Source organism: Serpula lacrymans (assembly GCF_000218685.1).
Source record: "Serpula lacrymans var. lacrymans S7.9 unplaced genomic scaffold SERLAscaffold_13, whole genome shotgun sequence".
Taxonomy (NCBI): Eukaryota; Fungi; Basidiomycota; class Agaricomycetes; order Boletales; family Serpulaceae; genus Serpula; species Serpula lacrymans.
This window is the reverse complement of record NW_006763302.1, coordinates 1,226,272-1,248,378: the sequence shown is the minus strand read 5'-3', so window position 1 is coordinate 1,248,378 and position 22,107 is coordinate 1,226,272. Positions and strand designations below refer to the sequence as shown.

General features: G+C 44.2%; 8 protein-coding genes across 8 annotated transcripts; 4 read left to right on the top strand and 4 right to left on the bottom strand.

The window, feature by feature from the left end:
• Window positions 1-785: 785 nt before the first annotated feature.
• On the bottom strand, window positions 786-1,936 carry SERLADRAFT_477324 (uncharacterized protein; the record flags this gene model as incomplete). The annotated part of the gene is made up of 3 exons (XM_007322723.1): window positions 786-1,227; window positions 1,284-1,346; window positions 1,467-1,936. The coding sequence occupies 3 exons, from the start codon at window positions 1,849-1,851 to the stop codon at window positions 824-826; spliced, it is 852 nt and encodes a 283-aa protein (XP_007322785.1).
• A 492-nt stretch (window positions 1,937-2,428) lies between these two features.
• SERLADRAFT_477321 (uncharacterized protein) lies at window positions 2,429-3,440 on the bottom strand (the record flags this gene model as incomplete). Its single annotated transcript, XM_007322722.1, has 6 exons — window positions 2,429-2,525; window positions 2,581-2,678; window positions 2,728-2,832; window positions 2,888-3,103; window positions 3,160-3,265; window positions 3,329-3,440. The coding sequence occupies 5 exons, from the start codon at window positions 3,418-3,420 to the stop codon at window positions 2,586-2,588; spliced, it is 612 nt and encodes a 203-aa protein (XP_007322784.1).
• Window positions 3,441-3,537: 97 nt separating this feature from the next.
• On the top strand, window positions 3,538-6,516 carry SERLADRAFT_373517 (uncharacterized protein; the record flags this gene model as incomplete). Its single annotated transcript, XM_007322721.1, has 15 exons — window positions 3,538-3,768; window positions 3,819-4,169; window positions 4,230-4,339; window positions 4,391-4,545; window positions 4,600-4,810; window positions 4,864-4,895; window positions 4,956-5,197; window positions 5,261-5,474; window positions 5,526-5,723; window positions 5,776-5,820; window positions 5,893-5,987; window positions 6,045-6,260; window positions 6,330-6,350; window positions 6,406-6,420; window positions 6,475-6,516. The coding sequence occupies 15 exons, from the start codon at window positions 3,538-3,540 to the stop codon at window positions 6,514-6,516; spliced, it is 2,178 nt and encodes a 725-aa protein (XP_007322783.1).
• Window positions 6,517-6,929: 413 nt separating this feature from the next.
• Window positions 6,930-7,187, top strand: SERLADRAFT_351966 (uncharacterized protein; the record flags this gene model as incomplete). Its single annotated transcript, XM_007322720.1, has 1 exon — window positions 6,930-7,187. The coding sequence occupies one exon, from the start codon at window positions 6,930-6,932 to the stop codon at window positions 7,185-7,187; it is 258 nt and encodes an 85-aa protein (XP_007322782.1).
• A 731-nt stretch (window positions 7,188-7,918) lies between these two features.
• On the top strand, window positions 7,919-9,291 carry SERLADRAFT_400037 (uncharacterized protein; the record flags this gene model as incomplete). Its single annotated transcript, XM_007322719.1, has 2 exons — window positions 7,919-8,181; window positions 8,231-9,291. One exon carries the CDS (start codon window positions 8,244-8,246, stop codon window positions 9,126-9,128), a length of 885 nt encoding a protein of 294 aa, XP_007322781.1.
• Window positions 9,292-9,417: 126 nt separating this feature from the next.
• Window positions 9,418-11,213, bottom strand: SERLADRAFT_363532 (uncharacterized protein; the record flags this gene model as incomplete). Its single annotated transcript, XM_007322718.1, has 8 exons — window positions 9,418-9,652; window positions 9,715-9,804; window positions 9,864-9,995; window positions 10,065-10,258; window positions 10,319-10,392; window positions 10,456-10,491; window positions 10,565-10,731; window positions 10,830-11,213. The coding sequence occupies 8 exons, from the start codon at window positions 10,965-10,967 to the stop codon at window positions 9,545-9,547; spliced, it is 939 nt and encodes a 312-aa protein (XP_007322780.1).
• Window positions 11,214-11,561: 348 nt separating this feature from the next.
• On the bottom strand, window positions 11,562-12,298 carry SERLADRAFT_442174 (uncharacterized protein; the record flags this gene model as incomplete). Its single annotated transcript, XM_007322717.1, has 5 exons — window positions 11,562-11,669; window positions 11,732-11,824; window positions 11,892-11,961; window positions 12,046-12,219; window positions 12,276-12,298. 5 exons carry the CDS (start codon window positions 12,296-12,298, stop codon window positions 11,562-11,564), a joined length of 468 nt encoding a protein of 155 aa, XP_007322779.1.
• A 263-nt stretch (window positions 12,299-12,561) lies between these two features.
• On the top strand, window positions 12,562-13,008 carry SERLADRAFT_442173 (uncharacterized protein; the record flags this gene model as incomplete). The annotated part of the gene is made up of 1 exon (XM_007322716.1): window positions 12,562-13,008. The coding sequence occupies one exon, from the start codon at window positions 12,562-12,564 to the stop codon at window positions 13,006-13,008; it is 447 nt and encodes a 148-aa protein (XP_007322778.1).
• Window positions 13,009-22,107: the final 9,099 nt, after the last annotated feature.

Below are 22,107 nucleotides of genomic sequence, written 5' to 3'. Positions count from 1 at the left end.
TTCCTATCCGCTTCCGTCGCCGATCCGTTGACTACCACGTGCCACTGCTGATATCAGCAAAGCCCCGGCAGCCGGTCCAAATAGGGCAACAGATCCATCTTCATGACGTCGATTTGCCATCACATACTATCAAAACATCGGTCACTCGTCTTGCCTGGTTGGAGCGTGGGTGGGTAGTTTTTGAGCTGGAGAAGGTTCATCCCCTTGCGTTGCCCATGTTCATTGCTGTCCCATTCACTTGGGTACACTTATCTTTTGTCCATCGTCTTTGCTACAGCTACACCTACCACACGCTGCCTGGGACTCACTTGTTCCAAATTGGAACTACTCCTCTCCCTTCCTCATTTGATCAGGTGGTCCAACACAACCAATCCATTGGTAAGGCCATGGAACTGTCAGATTTGGACTAGGTGGTGGACCGGTGGCTCCAGTTTCTTTTTCTTCAGCAGAACATTCATTTACAGTGCAATTATTTTTGATTTTTGAATCATTTTTATGGACACATATTTTTTTAGAATGCCTGACTGACAATAAAGGAACTGTGTTGATACTGATAGTGTTTTGCCTTGCCCTTTTTTTACTGCATCTTCTCATGACATCACAATTTTCTTGCTCTCTTTTTGCTATTGGACTTTACTTTATGGCTGTACAAACCTGTGACATTACTTACATAGCATTCATTGTTCTATCCCTTTCTTTTCCTTTTTTGACAATCTTATCCTGTACTACCTATGCAGGATTTGTCAGCGTATATTCCTTCCTTCATGTTCTTTCTCATTCTTTTTGCACAGCTATATACTGTGCATAGCCTACTTTGCTTTCACTATATTTTCTGGGAGGGATTGCCATACTTCGCGTACACAGCCGCCTGCTGTTGCTGATACGGCTGCTGCTGCTGGTGCTGCTGCTGGTACGGCTGGTACGGCTGCTGCTGCTGCTGAGACGGCTGGTACGGTGCCTGGTGCTGGGACGGCTGCTGCTGATAGCTGCTGCCGTCACCGCCATCCTGCTCGTGTTCGACCAAATCCCACCCGCCGCCCTGGAAATGTGAGTTCATGCCGCGCTGGAAAGCTTCATTGTCACCCCTCATTGGAAACAGAATCGCCATAGCCTTCCCCAAGAGATCCTGACCATGCGCTGATGTTGCCGGCTTCGCATTATACTTCGGCAATGCACGCCAGAAGGTGCTGAGGCGGTCCCACCACGAGAATTTAGCACGAACTGGTTCTTTTAAAATCAGCAATCAAATCTAAGTATAAAATAAAATAAAATAAAAAACTCACCGATCGGACTGTCGTACAGGGCATCGGACGGATCCCCCGCCACAAGGCCACTACCAGTGGATCCTAAATCCCGCAGATGGCATTGATATGTCTTGCTGAGGCTGAAAGCATCGATGTAGTGTCAATAAATAATAAATAAACGGTGAAATAAATACCTGGCAAGACGATGCTGCACTGACTCACCAAATTGTTGGTGATGGTGATCAATCGCGATACGCAAGTTCACATTGGAATCATTCTTGAAAATGTGTCTAGCAATCCTTCTATGTAAAGAGGCCTTTGTATGTTTAGTAGATCTTGAGGCATCCCGATTCTCTTCTTTGGCGACTGCAGTAGAATCTGAAAATAAAACATATCTACGTTTAGGATGTTTCTCAAGCCAGTCTACCAATCGATCTGTTCTTGGATTGGACCAATTAATCTGCACAGGTTTGGGAATATTACCTTGGTTTTGAAGAGTCCGTAGTGATGCCGTTTGACAACTTGTATCGGTCGGAATGTAACGGCTTGGACTGTCAGCTGAGGGATTGTCAGAGGAGGTATCATCGTCAGAGTTTTGTGAGGCCATTGGACTACGCGTAGCTTAGGAGGGGGGGGGGGCAGGCCAAGGCATGGCAAACAGCCGTGTTTGCAGGAAGTAAGGCTGAAGCGCCGAATTCTATCGGAAGACTTGCCGTGTAGTTTATTTCTCGTTTATCTTGGATTTCTCAAAAAATATTATTCGGTGATTTCCAGGTATGAGCCTTCGGTTACTTGCCCCGCGTTCCATAACTGATGACGTGGCCAGCTTAAAGCCAGAGTTCCCGAACTTCAGCGGTCCCTTACGAAACGCACCTTGAACGAGGCTACTTTTTTAACTAAAGGTAGAATTTGCACGACTTTCATTTGACTTCACTCAACCATTAGTCTGACTTTCACACGACTTTAGCCGACTTTTTGTTTTTACTGAGAGTGAACTTTCAATTGGTTTGTGCTCTGTAGCCAATATACTTGGAACTGTCACCCCTTTGGAAACTTTGGAAGCTTAGTATATTAATATACAACCCTCGCTGTACCCAAATTGACTCTGCTACGTGTTCCCAACGACTACTATCATTCATAAGTAGTCATCCGAGTTGGACGTCTGGCTGGGGCGCAAGATTATTCTCCCAGATGTGTTCAAACTTGATGCCTGTCCTTGGCAAGTTGTATGGTGTTCTTTCTATCGGCTTTCCGTTCTCTGCTACGTTGATTTTCAGTCACCTTCGACCGAGCTTAGCGGCTAAGATGTTAAGAAACTTTGAAAAACTACGCCAACCCCGATCATGGTGGCCGTGTCGAGCCTAATGATTCAGCAGTCTGGAGTGTCCACAATTCCATATCTTCGTGGGGAAGTTTATTCCACTTGTGGTAGATCTATGACTCAAGTGAGCTTGGAAAACGGAAGAACGACAATGGAACATACATCGTCGAGAATATCTAGAAGCTCGGTCGTCTTCGCATCTGTTTCTTCCTGTTTCCTGACATTCTCTCGAAATTGAGCTTGCAGTTTCAGATTTTCTTCTTCGAGCTAACATAAAACATATACTGTGAGTATGAGAATGAGCAGAAAAAATATGTCGTACAGCTTTCAATGTTGCTTTCAGGCGATCGACCTCCCCTTCTAGAATAGGCACCACATGAGCACGAGCAGCAACTCGAGGTTGTAAATCCTCTTTCCAAACGTCTTTCCCCGATAGTTCTCCGCGCTGCTTTCGTGCACGAGCTTCTGTAACGACAGCATGCAATATGTTGATACTCTCCCTAACATTATACTCTTTGAATAGGTCTTCACAACTGTTCTTTAATCCTCGCTATGAGCAGTGTACCCTGACAAGTTATAGACCAAGACACGTACAGATATTGTAGATTCCATATGCCTTGAGACAGCATTAAACACAGCAGACGCGCCATTTGGTTCTTCTTTGCACCATAGAGAAAAACATTCGGTAAAGTCTTCATAGCTGTTTCATCATATCGTCAAATTCATCTGGTAAATGTGGCAACGAGGATATATGTAAACATACGTCCATTTGCGTGCAGAACGTTGAATGGCGAGCTGTAATGCCGAGTGGAAATGTGTCCACCGTTTACTGTCCGACGCCGATGTCGTTGCCATCGTTGAGCTCGACGCGTTGCGGAGTTTCGAACGCGAGCTGGAGAGATTTCCCCACACATACTAGGCTGTGGCTGAGCGTTTGTGTCAAGTTACATCGTGACTTGCACGGTGCACGCTATGGACCGCAATGAAGGAACCGTCAATCCTCCAGAAGCCGTACGGATACAAAACCAAAGGAGCTCTGTTCCCTCTTTTCTTTTCATAATATTCATGCTTTTCATGCTCACCAATCACAGCGGAGACGAGTTTCTCGCACGGAACCATTATCAGGATGCACTCCAGTCATTGAACTACCAAATGTCCAATTTTACTGCGTGGATGAATGGGACGGAGTCAAATTTTACTCTGGTGCGTGCTATTTTTGAGTTGTGTAGAACAATGTCTGAGTCCAAAGGTAGCCAGCACCAAACTCATCTGTGGCTCCCCTGCTACAGTCTTTCATGACATTTGGCTCGCAACTCGACCCATCGCATTCGTCGTATTTCCCCAATGTGACAGGTTTTATTCGCGGGGATGTAAACTACCACAACGTCACTCTTCCCAGCCTCTCTCATCCCAATACCTCAGACCTCGCATGGGCGTCCCTGGTCCGGACCTACATGGCTGATCCTAATATGACTGAAGCACTACAGAAAATAGGGCCATGGAATTGGTCCGGTTCAGAAAAGATTCCTTGGAGTTTGATGGCTCGCACCCCTGTGGAAGTCACTGCGGCGAATAACGCATCAGCGAGAATAGCGATGATTCATGTATGTCAACTCGATATTTCGTATCTGTTTGTTCACCAACACATCAAACATCACATTTAGGGCAGAATTGATCTCGTTGATCCTAAAAATGTAGATGATATGAGACTTGATTTCGAAGGCGTCCATATCATAGGAAACGGTTCTATCTATGGGTTTGCAGAGCCAATCGGGTAATATCTCTTATTTACCAGAGTTCGTCGTACTCACATGTTGATGTTCAGCCGAAACATAGATATACGACTACTGCCATCCATAGTACCCGAGGGCTACCAAAACGCCACAGCACACGCTGTAGAACCTGAAATTGCTTCAAGGATCAACAAGCTAAAGACTATGATCGATCAAGGTATCATAGACCAAGACAGCAACAACGATGGTATGTCAATCATTCTTAGTCCCTGAGGGAGCTATCTTGCTAATCTCTCTACAGACAACAGCGGCAAATCAAAATGCGGATTCACCCTATATTCTCAGATAGAGCCATCTCAAGTTCCGGAGCAGCTCATGGATGAGCTGGAAGAAGAACTACAGAGACCCACTGGAAAATGGACTGTCAAGTCTCCCAAGTTAACTCTTAACGGTGTACTACTGAGCAAGGAATGTGGCATTCTTTACCATATCAACAACACTGAGGGTTTGAGGTAGGAGCACACATGTAGAGCATTCCTTATAGATCTGACATTGCAATCAATAGGTCTCGCACTTTTTTCCGCAAAGTTACAACCTGTCAGTTCATCATCTTATTTTTTGTTTGTGTTGCTCATCATTCCTCTTATCTTTAACCAGATGCCGGGACGGCAGCACTCGCCTACTTCGTTCTTCTCGTTCTTCTTTCTCGTCAGATGGACCGCAGCCGAACGCCCGCTGGCATTTCTCGTTTATCTCGCTGGTCATTCCTTACCCAAGCCATAGTGGACGCCGTTTCGTTTGCAGGACATATTACATTTGCCATTCTCGCTGATGGGCGGCCATCGCTTTCACTTGTTGCCCCTGCGTTCTTAGCTTGCATGCTGTTCGCTTATGAAGCGGTGAGCGTAATCCTAATAGCAGCAGCGCCCTAGGCCTTGATTAAAATTTCCGTCGGTTTACAGCAATTCTCCATTCTCATCAATCAAGTACAAGCCCCAGAAGATGTCGTACCAGCTCCTTCTCCCATTCGTCAAACTCCACCTTCACCTCAGGAGGATTCTAGTTTACCTACGCAGGCACCACAAGCAGCCCCTCCCACTCCTTCCGTTCCTTCTGAACCGAGCTTCTTCCGCCTCTTCATGCAACATCTGCGTTCTGATCCCCAGGCTCGCATCTGTAGGCCGTATCGTGTGTTCTGGTATTTATAGCTGACGAGACCTCTCTTAGGGTTAGGGATGTTTTTCTTCCTCACTTTCGTCGTTCGCGTCATCGTTACACCTTCATTGGCACTGTTTTTCGTCGGTACTATGTACTCGTCGTTCTGGTTGCCACAAATCGTGCGGTCCGTTAGACGGAGCAGGAGTAGCGCATTAAGCAAGGAGTACTTAGTGGGTACCACAATTTGCAGACTTTATTTTGCGTTGTGTACGTCTATTCTACCTGGTTTTACATTCCCGTGGCTGACTCCATTTTGCAGATCTCCTTCCTTGTCCCAAGAATGTTCTCGATGTGGATCGTCGACGTAAGTCAGACTATCTATACCTGCTGGTGTTTGTCACTAATAATTTTCTTCGTCGACTCTTAATATATCCAGCATGGATATACATCCTTGCAGTTTTCATACTAATGCAAGCCATCGTTTTGATACTGCAAGAGCAACTTGGACCTACATTCTTCCTTCCAAAGCGGGTACGTCCATGTTATATCGTCGTATCAGATCGGTATCTCATCTACTCTCACCTGTAGTTCACCAGTACGAAGATGTACGATTATCACCCACCGATTCCATCTTCTGGTGTTTCTGACCCAGAGTCGCCCGACTCTTCGTTGGGAGATTGTGCCATCTGCATGGAAGTTATCTATGCTGAAGATCCACGACAACGCCAGCAAGTTGCTGGAGGGTTGTTACACAAAGTTAGTGCACGCAGAAACTACAGTCTTGCGCCGTGTAGCCATCTATTCGTGAGTGCTAGTATGATCTTAATTCCGACATACACCTTTAATAATTCTTTTGACAATGATCTTCAAAAGCATACTGAATGTCTCGAAAAGGTACGAATAGTCCCATTCCGTTGTTAGAGACATTTACTAATTTTTTTCCTTTTAGTGGCTTGCTATTAAGGTCATTAAACACGTTCTATTAATATACGCAGGAAACTCACGTGGTTACTTACAGAATATCTGCCCACAATGCCGACGTCCTCTACCTCCTCTATGAACTAGTTACTTAACGTTTCAAGATCATCGACTGTCTCAAGTTACGCTCACCTTCTCTTGCATCCCCACTCTCCCGTTGAGTGTACTTTCGCCATGTTACACTAGGTGCACTCGGAAATGGACTCACGATACTAATGTGTACTATAGCTCACCACATAAACCAATATGTCGCATTTACAATGTTATCCTGTTCTCTGCAAATCAACTGGAGTTTTGTCTTTCTCGCACGTGAATGACCTGCTCATCGCACGTGATGTCATCGCGTTGGTTTCCCTCATGTTCCCTATTTCTACAGGGCTAATCCTTACAGCCATGAGTACTTTACCTGGACCATCGGCAGAAAATGCTACTTCAAAGAAGCGGCCAGTATTTTCTTCCTCTTCAAGTGCTTTATGGGCCATTCTTGGCAAGGAAATGTCTCAATCGACCTCAACGACAGCGAAAACAACGATCCCTGTTCCTCCATTAGCTCCGCTCGACAAAGCAGGCGCATCTATGCGCATGTTACTATATGATACTCAACTTAACCTTGAAAAGTTCTCAGCTCGTGTGGATAAACTCACTGGTGGTGTCGAAGATGCTAGGAAAGAGCTGGTTACCGTACAGAGAATGTTCGAAGGTGATCGAGACAAAATCATGGGAGAGATGCTCGACATCTGTAAGTCTTGTTAGCCAGGTCTAAATTTCTTACAAATACTAATCAAAGCGTCGATAACGTACTGCCTGCGTGGTCGTTCGACAGCGAACAGATGTCAGGCTGTGTTACAGAAGTGTATAGGCGCACCTGCTCAATCTGCACAACTAGAACTTATGCTTAAGTCACAAACATCGATCGAAGCTGTATTCCAGGCACTAGAAAAACGCACAGATGCGCTGCAAACGGTACTGTTTGATGCCATACCTCAGCTTTGGCGAATGCGCTCTGACCATGAGATCATCTAGCTGATGCAATCCCAGACGCATACAATCCAAATGATTCAAGAGCAGCAAAATGCACTGATAACTAGTGTTCTATCTGTCCCACCCCTTCTTCATGCTATTCCACTCCACATCGATCAAGCGAGGTCCGGCATCGTAGACGCTCTGAACACTAACATTTCGAAAATCTCTTCGTTATCGGATGCTATGAACTCTGACATACCTCAATTTCACTTAGAACAGATTAAATCCAGTATTATCGACGCGCTAAATCCTAGTATATCTGGTATCTCGACAGCTTTGGACCTGATGAAAACGAATATTATTGAAGTCATAAAGAATAGTGTCTCAAGTATACCGTCGACTCTGGACATCATGCAAGCGAAAATTATCGATGATATGAAGACCAAATCTGTCGAAGTCCTACAAGGCCTTTATTGCCATTCTCCACCATTGGCATCTCACGCAGAGTCACGTCCGCTGGTCCCCAAAAAACGTGCCACATCTGTGGCGGACGTTGATACACTCTCCAATCATGGACCTCTTCCTGATCTTTCTCCACATAATTACAATACAAAAGGAAGTAAGAAAAGGGTCAAAAGGATGCGCATCGATTCTCCGCCTCGGTCACCTTCCATATTGCCAATTTCCCCCCGCCAATCGCCACCGAAAATTGTGAGCCTGAGTAGTGACGAAGCAGGAAACCTCTCTATCCCCAATATCACTACTTCTGGCGGTATGATTCACAGTGCGCATCCAATTTCTCCTTTTCTGTCTGAGATACGACAACCTGTTAGTGGCCCCTTCCGCATGGGTTATTCTGAGCTATCGGGAACAGGCAATCATCACCCACAACGCGACTCTCAGGCTCCCACTCAAATCATGATAACCTCCGCCCCTGGTCCTGGCCGTAAGAAACTTGTCGCGGCCAAAGCAAATGGATCCCATGGCCATGCAATTCAACTTGATCCGTCAGCTGAATCATCTAAGGCCAGGACACGAGCAAAGCTACGGCCAAGACCTATCAATAGGGAGTCAGGTAAGAATCAAGTAACTCCCATAGTTCCTCGACAAGTACCGGCCGAATCCCAATTGGAATCCCTTGCTCCTACCCTAAGGTCATCATCGGCGATGTCTTCCTTAGCTGCACAAGCTGCACATGCTCCCGATGAACAACATGTTTCTCATGCTACTCCAAGCCGTCACGATATTCCCGCTAGTCTGTCCCCCCTTTCGTCCGTCCCTTCGTCGAGCCCTATTCAAATGCACAAAAAGCCAGCCCAATTGTCACAAGTCGAATCAAAAACCACTTCTAGAGATGATGACGTTTTGAGCCACAAAGATAAGTGGCTTATGGGCCCGGGTATCCCACATACTAGACATGATGCTGGATATCATTTTTCGAAAACATCGAACTCAAACACTGCCGAGCCCTCTACAAAAGTCAGCGATATATCTCGTGGCAACCACTCGAAGCAGCTGGCATCAGTTTACAGCGCAAATTGTGCCTTTCCGTCTTCGGACGTTGGTTATGGTTCGATGGCGTCGTCGTCATTGAAACCAATAAGTTTGCGAGATAGGCAAGCGCACATGTCCTTCGTATGTATTTCAACGTTCTCCTCCAAAGATGGCTGGCGGTCTTGTCGACAAAACAAGAGCAATGCACTAATTCACATTGGCTCGGGGCACCGCTAACTTGAGCCTCTTTAATATTTTTTTAGTTCCATCATTCTCGTGCAACCGCAAAGCGATTTATACCCCTCGGGTCTTTTTCTTCTTCCGACGAACATGAAGAAGTATGACTTTCCAGCGCTACCAGCGCTACCGGAACTGATAAAGGACGTAGATATAAAACATTGCTTTCTTGTCGCAGATGCAGAAGAAAAAAGGACTATGTGTTGCAGTCACACTATTCTTGAAAGCTGATTATTTAGAGATTACTCACACCGATCAGTGTGGATATAGTGGACGACTCAGATGGAATAAGTAGCATCGAACGAATGGTTTAAACAGGGGAAATACAGTAGTGATGACAGATTTAAGTTCAGGATTCGGAAAGTTGCATGGCATAAAGTGAAGGAAATACAGCAACTGTCCTATAGCAACGTGATTCACACGTCTTTGACCTGCATTTCCAACCACTCCCACAGTGCCTGGCCGAGCTTCGGGTCCTGTGTACCCTGCCGAGGGATCCCAGGTCGTGCCCAGGGGACAAGGTACTGGAAATCAGACGCAGCAACATCAACAAGGGCAGAGCGAGCTTGAAGAGACAGAAAGTTACCTTGCCGTTGAGTCCGGCGGCCTCAGGTGCAGTCCCCGCATATAATTGCGTGAGAGCGCCTTGTGGGGTGTCAAACAAGAGTACCGCATTCTGTGAACGATCAGAGTGAGAAGTCGCATACCAGATAAAATCTTTTTTATGACACGCACCATTATTTTTCGAGCAAAATCTGGTACGTACCGTTGGAGGTCGGAACGGATGTTTCCTGGGTTCAAGGCAATAGACACGATGCCTTGGTTACCATAGCGCTTTGCGAGTTCTAGAGCAGAAACAATGTTTCCCTATATCACCAGTCAGACGAAAGGTCACGCCGGATTAACGACAATATGGCAAGTTTGAAGAGGCCTCACGTATTTGCTTTGACCATATAATGACTGGGGGCTCATTTTCTTCCGAACTGGTCCATCTTTGAATGTGGCAAAATCGAGGCTACCGAAGAGATGCGCAGATGAGGCGACGGTGACCACGCGTGCTTTGCCGTCTGGGGAGGTTTGGGCTGTTGAGATTAGGGTTGGGAGGAGAAGTTTCGTGAAGTAATGATGGCCTGTGGAACAACGTAGACTATTACTGTCTGTATGAAACGAAGAAAAAAAGGGGCTTCTACCAAGAACGTTGGTACCAAATTGAAGATCGTAGCCATCCGTGGTTAAGAGGTCCTTTGGAGGGAACATCACGCCACTAGCCGAGTCAATATCAGTGAAAGGATTTGCATAGGACCTTTTTCTCGGATCTGGGACTTACGCGTTATTAATGAGAACATGGAGCTGCGTCTCTTTGCTATCCGGATGAAAAGGTGAGTTCGTTAGCGTTAGTGGGCCAGTCGTGACCTGGGGAGTTGAGTGAGTAATACCTGAGAAACTCCTCAGCGGCCACTTTGACAGATTTGAGATTGGCGAGATCGAGCTTGAGGAAGATTGCCTCGTTTCCTGTCTTGTCCTTCAATTCACGGATAGTTTCCTCCGATTGAGGCTGGTTTCTGGCTGCGATATAGACTTTTGCATTGTGTGATAAAAGAGCCTGTATTATGGTCGTTAGCACATGTATGTGATCGTACCATTCCCATTTCAAGGCCTGGATAGGAGAAGGAAGAGGAAGGCGCTTTAATGAACGCTCACCAAGGCGGTCTCTTTTCCGATTCCCGTGTTAGCGCCAGTGACAATGATTACCTCCCCAGCCAGATCCGGTATGTTATTGACAGAGAATTTAGATTTGGGAGGTACAACCTCTCTAGCCCAAGATAATGCTGCGCCCATTTGTCACTTTGATATTATAATGATTACTATCAATGATTTGTCTTTGATCGTGGAATGCTATCAGGGAAGATTGGCGTGTTGAGCAGCGCGACACGCAAATAAGGACTTCTGTGTGTATGACTTGGGAAAGTGTGCTATATTTAGCTGACTGGCCTGTGCGTGAGGTCGAGGATTTAAGTTTCGTAGTGAAGCTTGGGAATGCTTCATGGTTTTCTAGTGTTCTAAGAATCACAGCCGGGAAATGACGCGCCATAACGGCGACGCTGCTTCTTGATTTACTCAGTATGATTCGCAAGGTCGCGCTGGTATTACGGAAGATCCGAGTCGTATCAATGACTACTGAAGGGCGATCCAAAGGAAAAGTACTCTGCAATTTCGACCTGAGGTTTGTCATTACCTATCTCCTGTCAGTCACAAGAAGGTTGATTCCAACGAACCTAAGATAGTGACAAATGGTTCTATATCCACTGGCTCGAATTCTGCAGGAAACCATGTTCTATTGCGGATGGTGACAAACCTTCAAAGCGGATTCGAAGGTGAACCATGTGGCTTTGAGATCCACTGCATGCAACACAAAGGACTTTGGAGATGCGGCTATCGGTGAGCCTCATCGACGTGCCCGAGGCCGAAGCAGTCATGAAACGTTGACGAATCGAACCCGAACATTTCTGCAAGGCTGTCACATGGGTCACACGTCACGAGCTTCACGCACGTCATAGTAATTCGGCATTGACAGGTGTATCATCACTATAAAAGTGCTAAACCTGCTCTTCGAGCCAACTCCATAGCGCCCTTCCAAGCTCTGGGTCCTGCGTGCCCGCTAGCGGCGTGCCAACTCTAGCCCAGGGAATCAGGTACTGGCAGTACACGGTATATAATCATTAACAGGTAAATAAATGATTGGCCACGAGAGGGAAAAATTACCTTGCCATTGAGCTCTGCGCCTTCAGCCGTCGTCCCTGCGTACAGCTGAGTGAGAGCACCATGTTGGACACTGTATAAAATGGTGGCGTTCTAGATTATAACAGTTTCAGAGAAAGAGTTGCGTATCAAGAAATTATTGACAGAGAAGACGTACCAGTATGATTGGCCGACGCGAGGGATGTAGCGAGTTAGATCCGATCGTATGTTGCCCGGGTTTAAAGAGATAGAAACGATTCCTTCATTAGTATACCGTCTTGCGAGCTCCAGTGCGAACACCGTGTTCCTCTTCCCACGAGCGTGCGCAAAGTAAGATAAGAAACGTGAAATACTAGCAACTTGTAGTCAGTAGAAACACTCACATATTTATGACAAAACCAGATAAACCTGGTCTCTGCCGAAGCAGCCATTGTTCTCCATGGAGCATAGCCACCACTCCATGGAGTAACCATTGTTCTCCTAGGAGCACAATTGTACTCCTAGGAGTCATTATACTGTAGTGAGTAGCACCTCCTACTATAAGTAGTAGGGGGTTTAGTATAGGAATACCTCAGTCGTTTCTATAGCCTCTCGGGCAGCAGCTGAGTTTCACTTAGGTTTATTAGGTTATGAGCCCTGGTGCACAAAAGCTACGCAGGAAATAATTCTTATTTGAAACGGCAACCTCGGAACCATGACCACAGCACGCGATACATCCGCATGTCCAGTTCTCACTGGACCCAACAATTTTCAGATATGGAAACTCCGGATCATCTCAAAGCTATGTCGGGAAAATGTTCTCCAGGTTGTTACTGGAGAGGAGCTTAAGCCCTCACCAGGAAAACCTACCTCCTCGGAGGATCCTGAGATCACCTGGATACTTAAGGATGAGAAGGCACATGGAATCATCCAGGACCACATCTCTGATGCCCTCCTAATGAGGACTGGAGACCTCACCAGCTCCAAGGAGTTATTTGATAAACTTGTCTCACTCCATCAAACATCCAATATTGCCTCGGCCTTCTATTCATTCCAACAACTCACCAAATTGTCCTTGGATGGGACATTACCTATCCAGGACCACATTGCAAAAATCCGGACAATTGATTCACACCTCTCCGATGTCATGCACCAAAATTGATTGGTAGCATGGACAGGTGTCAATAACAAAGCGAATATTCGAAAAGACTCGCCTTTGCGCCACACAGGCACAGTGCCACGTGGAATAGTAATTAATATTGCCTGTTTCGAACTTGTGGCTGATCAGCACCACCTCTATTAGGCAATCCAGTCACGTTCACCTTTGCTTTTCCATCCGGTACTTTCCGTGTTTCGGCATTTCGGCAAATTTTCACGTCACCACTGGCTACACATTTCATTGCGCCCTCGCTTTTGTTGTTTCCCTTACTCCCCTTCCTTTGCCTAGCCCCACCATGGGCCCCTTCCTCTCCTTTTTATTCTCACCCGACGGTTGTTTCTGGATCCCCATTCTAATCCACTTTTTCGTCACCTCCACCCTCCTCCTGCTCATATTATTTGCACCCCCACCATTTCTGATGTCACCACTTCCTATCCACTTCCGTTGCCGATCCATTGACTACCACGTGCCGCTGCTGATATCCAATCCGTTGACTACCACATGCCACTGCTGATATCCAATCCGTTGACTACCACGTGCCACTGCTGATATCAGCAAAGCCCCGGCAGCCGGTCCAAATAGGGCAACAGGTCCATCTTCATGACGTCAATCTGCCATCATATACTATCAAAACATTGGTCGCTCGTCTTGCCTGGTTGGAGCGTGGGTGGGTAGTTTTTGAGCTGGAGAAGGTTTATCCCCTTGCGCCGCCCATGTTCATCGCTATCCCATTCACTTGGGTACACTTATCTTTTGTCCATTGTCTTTGCTACAGCTACACCTACCACACGCTGCCTGGGACTCACTTGTTCCAAATTGGAACTACTCCTCTCCCTCCCTCGTTTGATCAGGTGGTCCAACACAACCAGTCCATTGGTAAGGCCATGGAACTGTTGGATTTGGACTAGGTGGTGGACCGGTGGCTCCAGTTTCTTTTTTTTCAGCAGAACATTCATTTACAAATGCCTGACTGACAATAAAGGAACTGTGTTGATACTGATAGTGTTTTGCCTTGCCTTTTTTTACTGCATCTTCCCATGACATCATGATTTTCCTGCTCTCTTTTTGCTATTGGACTTTATTTTATGGCTGTACAAACCTGTGACATTACTCACAGCATTCATTGTTCTATCCCTTTCTTTCCCTTATTTTGATGATCTTATCCTGTAGCAACTACGCAGGATTTGTCAGCGTACATTCCTTCCTTCATGTTTTTTCTCATTCTTTTTGCGCAGCTATACTGTGCATAGCCTACCTTTCTTTCACTATATAAACTCCTGTATTTTACCTTGTAAAAACAACAAAGAACTCAATTCCAGACTTCTTCTCTAAATCTCAAGTTCACTACTCTGCTACTTGTGATCCAGTGTGGTCACAATACTTCCCACTGTTACCACTCCTATCTGCTGTCATCGTCACTCGTCATTTTTGAAAGTCACTGTCATCCCTTTTGATTAGAGTCCTTCTGAGCACTACAGTTTGTGCGTCAGGAGCCTGCTATCACTGGGAACCTTGTCACCTTGTCATCTTTGTCATTCTCAAACCTACTTTGTGCTACAATTAGCAAGGTAGTGCTCATCTATACTCGTCATTAAGCCCCCATCTTCTATAAATTCAACTATCCCTCCTCCTTAAAACCCACACCCATACATCTCTGGGTTTTACTTTGAAGGACCTTCATACATACCACCCCACGAACAACCAGAGCACCCACTGTTCTAGGAGGCAAAGCCCATAAACAAGTTCCGTGGAATCTGGGAGGATTGTTTGTTAGTTTGTTTTTGTGTGTGGTTTTCTAACAACAGTTTTCATCATCGACATCGGGCAGCGGCTGAGTTTCACTTAGTTCCTTAGCTTTCTATTACTTGAAATATCCACTTTACTCCTCACCAGAAACTTCTGAGTTTACTCTCAAGTCCTCTATAGAAAGCTAAGGAATTTTACATGAATAGGTAAGGCTTTATATAACTAACCGTCTATCCCCCAGACCAAAAGAGGAATAAGAAGAAAGTGGTCTGAGGGGAAAATCAACCAATAAGAAAAAAGGATAACTATTGTACGGCTTTGAAGATTAATCAGCAGGTGAGAGAGTATACTAATAATAAATGTTGTCACGCATGTTCAGGAACCGTATCCTCATAATAAGGTATGATCCTGACTAAAGCATCTATTAGTATATCCAGGCACTGATGGGGCTTTGAGCTGGTTGGCGAGATGTCTACTACTAGCCCCTACCCATTGTGCTGGCTAGCTGGGTGCAATACCTAGTCTCTGATCTGTGATACAAAGTGGTAACAATGATTAAGAAAGCCTGTTAGGGCTATAAGAAGCAGGATTGCAAAAAATACCTTTAGCCCTAGAGCCAGAGGTGTGACAGGAAAAGTGTTCGAGAACCAGGACACCGAGTGAGAAGATAAGAAAATAATAAATGGTCCTTACAGTAGGTGGGACCCAGCATCCTAGACAGATGTTCTATACCTTGCAGTAGTACAATATTAGGGACATGAAATTGATGTTGTATGTGTACATACCTTTCCCAAGCTTCATTATCGACAAAAACTGCCCATTCCCATTGTTCAGAATCATCAGTTCCATCACAGTCAATAATTCCATGCCAAAGTGAAATCAAAAGATCAGTGAGGTTACCAGCAAAATGCATTATATCAGTTGTCATGCAATAGGGAACACCCAGTAATTGTGAGGGACTGAGACCAAGGATTAAAGGTGCTTTTGTAATGCCTGTTTCTGTCTTGCGGTTATCATATTGAGGTTGATTAGGAAAGATATGAGCCTCTTGAGATGGTCAGCATATATATCAGAACCACTTGATGGAAGGTCAAAAACCACAATATCTGGGTGTCTACTCCCATCAGGAGGATATTTATCACGAGGCATAATGAGAATAGGATAGTAATGTTAACCATGGTTCTTGTGCTGACCCAGAATGCCACAGTATATACGGCATCCATTTTTACCACTATGTCCAACCATTCCATCCCAATAAACAAGGCCAAGGCCATCAGCAGTTGGAAAAAGAAGGTAGATGTCCAAGCAAAAAACAATGTTGCGGTTGGCATCCCAGATATTGAGTCCCTCTTTCTGGAGTGTGGATATGTGATGCATTCCGACACATTAAAACGAGTCCAAATTCTTTGGCTTGTTAGGCCCAGGGATAAAACCACCAGGGCGGACATAAATCTTCTGGTAGCGCTTGTCGGGGGCAAGATTCACAATAATCCATACATACATCCAACAATCCAAGTCTTTGTGTTCATAAAGTTGAGCACCATCAAGCAACACCATAAGAACGATGTCACTCCCTTTAATGTCACCATCAAAAACTGGCCCAAGGTAGTCTAATCCCATGGCAATGTCATCAATGACTAGGATCTCTCCAGTCTCTCAAAGAGGTGATGCCCTGAGTGCACTCATGGAGGTGACACATATTGCGAGCAGATTGGGGATCTCGATACTGTGCTTGGAGCTGGGGACCAAGGGGAATAGTGGTGAATCTTTTTGCAGCAGTTCTGGTACATCCATTGCTAGTGTGAAGTTGGTTCTGACTCCATCAGGACATCCCACACACAGGAAAAGCATGGAGGTTAGCAAAAGGGCCAGTAAAGCCAATGCACAACTCTGGGCACATATCATGCTCAACATACTCAACTCCGCTATACTCGGCAATTGTCTTCTCAACTGCATGAAAGCTGAGGATGTCGGAAACAGCTTCAGGAAACTATGACAGATTGCTGGGTGCTCAATTTTGATGGGGTTTTGCAGAGGATTTCTGAGGTGCTCCACAGCCTCCTGGCTCAATTTGTTAATAGGGTCATCAAAAGATGCATTCCGTACCAACATAATAAATTGCATCTCTTGCTGTATTTGTGGAAGGATGACAGAAGCTGTAAGTTGGTCTATAACAAGACCCAGAGGCTTGCAGCAGAGAACGCAGGGGGGAGGCATCTGGTGGTGGAAATTTGGATAGAATTGGTGCCTCGTTTAGCTGTAAACATGGTGGCCTTGTTAAAAAGAACTCAGTAGTAAACAGAATATATAACTCACTTGAACGGCAGAACTTTTAGCGTGTTTGCACCATTTGGCATAATTTGCCCAAGCGCCTTTGTTGACATGTTTGGATGAGGCTGTGTGCTCCTACACTGCTGGGGCCTGCACTTGACTCAGCCTGCTGGGAGTCATACAGGGCTGTGAGGTTGGGAAAAGCCTTTTCCATCTGAATCTTCTGTTTCTCATCTTTTGTAGCTTCAGCTAGGTGCCGATACCAGGTAGACCTAGAAATTTGGTGAGCTTTACCCTGACTGTGTTTCATGCAAACACAAATCAAGCTTTTGTTGGGGTCTTCAGGTGCAAAGTGATTTGTTTGCATTTAATTATGCTGGAAGGAAAGAAGTCATTGAAGTAGAAGAGCCCAGTGTCAAGAACAAAGCTTAAAAGAAGTGTCTCACCACTTGCTGAGAGCTATCAGAGACTGGAAACTAGAGTCCAATGTGAGTAACTATATTATGAGAGAATACAGAAGGTATACAGTACCTAGAGTCCAATGTGAGTAACTATATTATGAGAGGGTATGGAAGGTATACATTACCTAGAGTCCAATGTGAGTAACTAAAGAATAGGAAGCATTGGACTCTGCAGTACTGTCAGAAGTTTTGTAAACAAAGGTAAACAAAGGAGCCACAGAGGCAAAATAATAGAGAACACAACCAATACTGAATGATAGAGGAATAGATAGAGAAAGGAATAGAAATAAGTAGAACACACAAAGGTGCAGAATCACCAAAACTAACACCCAGTTGTTTGCCTCAGGCTTACACATGTGATTAATGTGATTAGTGATTCACACTTAAGGCAGATTTCAAATTTGACTTGCATGCAACTCAAGGTGAACCCAAGCATAAGATAATTTATATTTCAATGTGCTGATCTGTGCTAAGATGTGTAAAAACATATATTAAAACAGAAAGTCTGATCCGCGCATAGTCAGTGTCACAGAGACTTGACAGCCAAATATTGAACATTGAACTCAAGACTGCGAGTCTCTACAAATCTAATGCAAGCTTGCCAATATCAACTCCACTTCCAGACGCTCATCACAATGAGTTTCTGCGCAGCTATATTGTGGTTTAGCGAGGCATTCCCTCCACAGTCCAAGTTCGTGGCCGAGCATATTCCAGATCTGTCGGGGAAGATTATAATCGTAACCGGTGCCAATACAGGGATTGGGAAGGAGACGGACAAGGGGGGTGATTATGTGGTTTTGTGCTTTCCAGCTTCTACCCAAAACATCTGCTCACACTGACTGGTGTCATGACCCTATGGTAGGTTTTATTGGAATATAATGCAAAGGTGTATATTGCTGCGAGAAATCAGACTCAGTCTGAGGATGCTATTCATGAACTCAAAGAGAAGACATTTGGTATCCCAAGAATTTGAGATGCTGTGAAACCTAAAAAGATAGTCAGCTTGCTGATTCCCGTTTTCAAGTGTAGTTTGCGATATTGCGACTCGTTTGTTGCGGCTGCATCAGGAAAAACCATTTTTCTATATAGCTAAGCATGCTTCTATGGCTTCTATAACAGCTATAGCATTACTATAATAGTCAAAAATTTTCTATAATAGATATCATAACTGCTATGGTAGCTATAGCAGCTATAGTAGCCATAATGGCTTGTTTCTATCTATGGGAACTTTGTTCTGATTGTGATAAAAACACCATTATTACTCACTAAATGGTTTGGCACATATATTAGCCTGCTTATTTATGTAATAAAAGTCTATCACATATGTCCCAAATATTGTTTGTATATTTCAGCAACCAGGCATTGCTATGATAGATGCTATAAGTGCTATGGCAGCTATAGGAGCTATAATAGCTTGTTGTTTTCCATGAGACATTTTTCTGGTGGTAATGAGAATGCTATTATTATTCATACAATGGTTTGTTATGTATATGGACTAGTCTCATGGTTTTATAAAAATCTATCACAAATATTCAATTATACAGATACTAAAGAACACCACTAACATCACATCAAATTTGAAGGGTTTTGCTTGACGCACAAGGATGGATTTAAGTGGAGTTTGAATATGTGGCACCAAAGCGAATTTTTCAGCAGTTGACTTTGAACACTATAATTGAGTGTGTGAAAATGGACAGTGTCACTGTTCATTTTCACACAGTTCCCATGATTAGATTTGATGTGTATTCAAGGTGGCTTGCTTAACAGGGAAATAATTTTAAGTGGAGCTTTAAATTGCCACACCAAGCAGAATTTTCTAGCAGTTGACTTTGAACACTAAAATAAAGTGTGTGAAAATGGATAATGTCACTGTCCATTTTCACACGCTTCCTATGATTAGATTAGATTTTGTGCCATTTTTTTTTTTCAGAGTCAGCTCTTGATGTATACGTGGCACTAGTGTTATGTCACCAGTCACATCACAGCTCAGTACATTTGGACGCTTCACTTGGATTTTCTCTACCTTTTGCAACAAAGTCAAGCTAATACAACACTCAATGAGTATCTTAGCTTGATGTATGTTTTCTTTTTTACAATTATCTTATGTGACACTAATACAAGCTCTGTTTATTCTCAGCCACCATCTGCATTGGCATAAGCGCTATAAATGCCCCCACAATATTCAACCACCACATCATAAGTCTACCTTCAGGTATAGTTTGTGTCCAGAATTCTTATATATGGGACTCATCAGTTCTAGCTATCCCCACTGATGTCTTTTGTCATTACAGTGATTTATTGGTATATGTATAACCATTTTTATTTTTTCTGAGTCATTGGTGAATAGGCAGAGCTAAGTTCACCCATCTAATACTTGGTGGTAGTCACTTATTGGGTTATTGCCTTGCACAAACTTGATGAGTTATCAATCGAAGCTCACAAGCCATTTATGAAATTGTGGTGAGTAATTCCATGGTAGCATTTATATAACATTACTGAGTGCATTGTACACAGTATGAATAACTTACAGTATCTGATTTAAAGGTATGGTTTCAACTTTGTTAGGATAGTTTATCATTACATGTGTCATGCAACCGTATTAGAAATATATGTTGATTTTACTGAATATGACCTCTGATTATAATACCAGTAAAAATAATATAAATGCCCTGGAATAATATTTTATGGTAGTGATAGCTTTTATGTCCTATTGTAGCAGTTATAGTAGAGGTATAGTACATGTATTACAAAGGTGCTATAATAACTGGTATAGCAAATGTCTCAAAATAGTGCTGCTATATAGCGCTATATAATAGGGACTTGTCTAGGTGTACTATAGCTACTATTTTCCCTATATAGCACTATGGTGGCTATGATAGCTATAAAAAGTAGCTAGGTTTTTCCTGATGTGTAAGAGTGATAAGATTATCTAGGTATGTCTGCAATGATATAGAAGAGAGATTATGGGGGTCGTTGTCGTCATGGGTACAACCAGAGACATTGTAGTCTCCTGATGGTTTGAGTAGTGCCGGGCTGTAGTGGCTACTTTGAGCCTTCAGTCGACCAGGAAGTCCGCAATATAGTCGGCAGCCAAACTTGCCGCTGTGTCCAACTAGTCCATTGAGATAGGCCATAGCTGGGCCATCTGCTGTGACAAGTGCTAGGAACAGTTTTGACATGAATAGAATGTTTCTTGAGGTGTCCCAGATACGTAGTCCTTCACATTGGATGGCAGAGAGATGATGTAGGCCTGGAAATATAAAGGAATCAATATTTTTTGGCTTGTTTGGTCCTGGTATGATCCCCCCTGGTAAAACATGTTTTTTCTTGTATCGTTTATCTGGCGAAAGGTCAAAGACTACCCAGATATAGATCCAACAGTTGGAGGCCTTTTTTTTCATATAGCTGAGCACCATCCATTGAGAACATTAGTACTGTATCACCAGCTTGTATCCAACTGTTACAATTGACATACCAGCACCTACTTACGCTTCATTTTTGTACTTTAACTTTTCATTTTCCAAGTCACATGACCAGTCATGTGACCATTTACTTTACTTTACATTTTCGACTTTTATAAGTCACGTGACACATCACCTGACCAAAGTCTAGACTCACCATGTGACAGGTCACATGCTAGACATCGGACTTTAAACTTTATTTGCAACTGTATAGTACACATGTACAAACAAACCTGTAGTAGTATATATACCCCAGGAGACTCCTCAGCGAGTCCTCCTGTTGTCTAGCACAACTAACTCACTGCAGCCTAAGGGGTAACCACTCCCCAACTTCCTCTTCTATATAGCGTGTTCCTGTGTGCGCCAGAGTAAATCACTCTTGGTTGTTACACCAACCATCTGCGACGGCATTGAGGTAGTCGCTTCCAGTGAAGAAGTCGTCATAGGAACTGAGGACTCCATCATTGAGACTGAGTTCTTTATTTAGTTCTTGAGTTTGTATCTCCCAGTACCTCATATTAGTTGCATTGTCTGAGTCTTGCCAAATAGCTTGTATTTGTGGGCCTATTGGCATTGTATGGAATTGCTGACAAGAAACTTTTCTCTTCCCCTTAGATTGCATGAGCATTGCTTCGTCGTATTGTGGTTGAAGACACATTGGGCATTTGTCCAAAGGGTCCGGTATATGCTATGCATGTATTGACACACATATCATGCACCAGTGACTCAACACCGCTCAACTCAGCCATACGGTGCTTGATTTGATAGTGTGACTGGATCCTATCTATGTTCTCAGGGTGCAATTGGTGGTAGGTGTCATGTACTTGATGCCTGTTTGGACGCATTGGTAGTTGCTAGAAAAAAATCGAGTGCAAATCGCTCAAATGGACTTTTGAGGTGACATGTTTCTTGCGGGAAGTTTTGCAGTCAATTGAGAGCCTCGGGATCAAGTTTCATATGGGGGTCTTCAAGATGAGCCTCTTTTAAGGCGTTAACAAATGCCATGGCAATCTTGATGCTGTCTAGCTTCGTGGTCCGAGTCAGGGTCTACAGGTTAACATCGTCAAGTCCAAATGTTATGGGATCTTTGTATAGGTCACCTTGGCTTTCATGTTGATAAGGTTGACTGTTGTAATTTGTGCACTCAGTCTGGTGCACGAGAT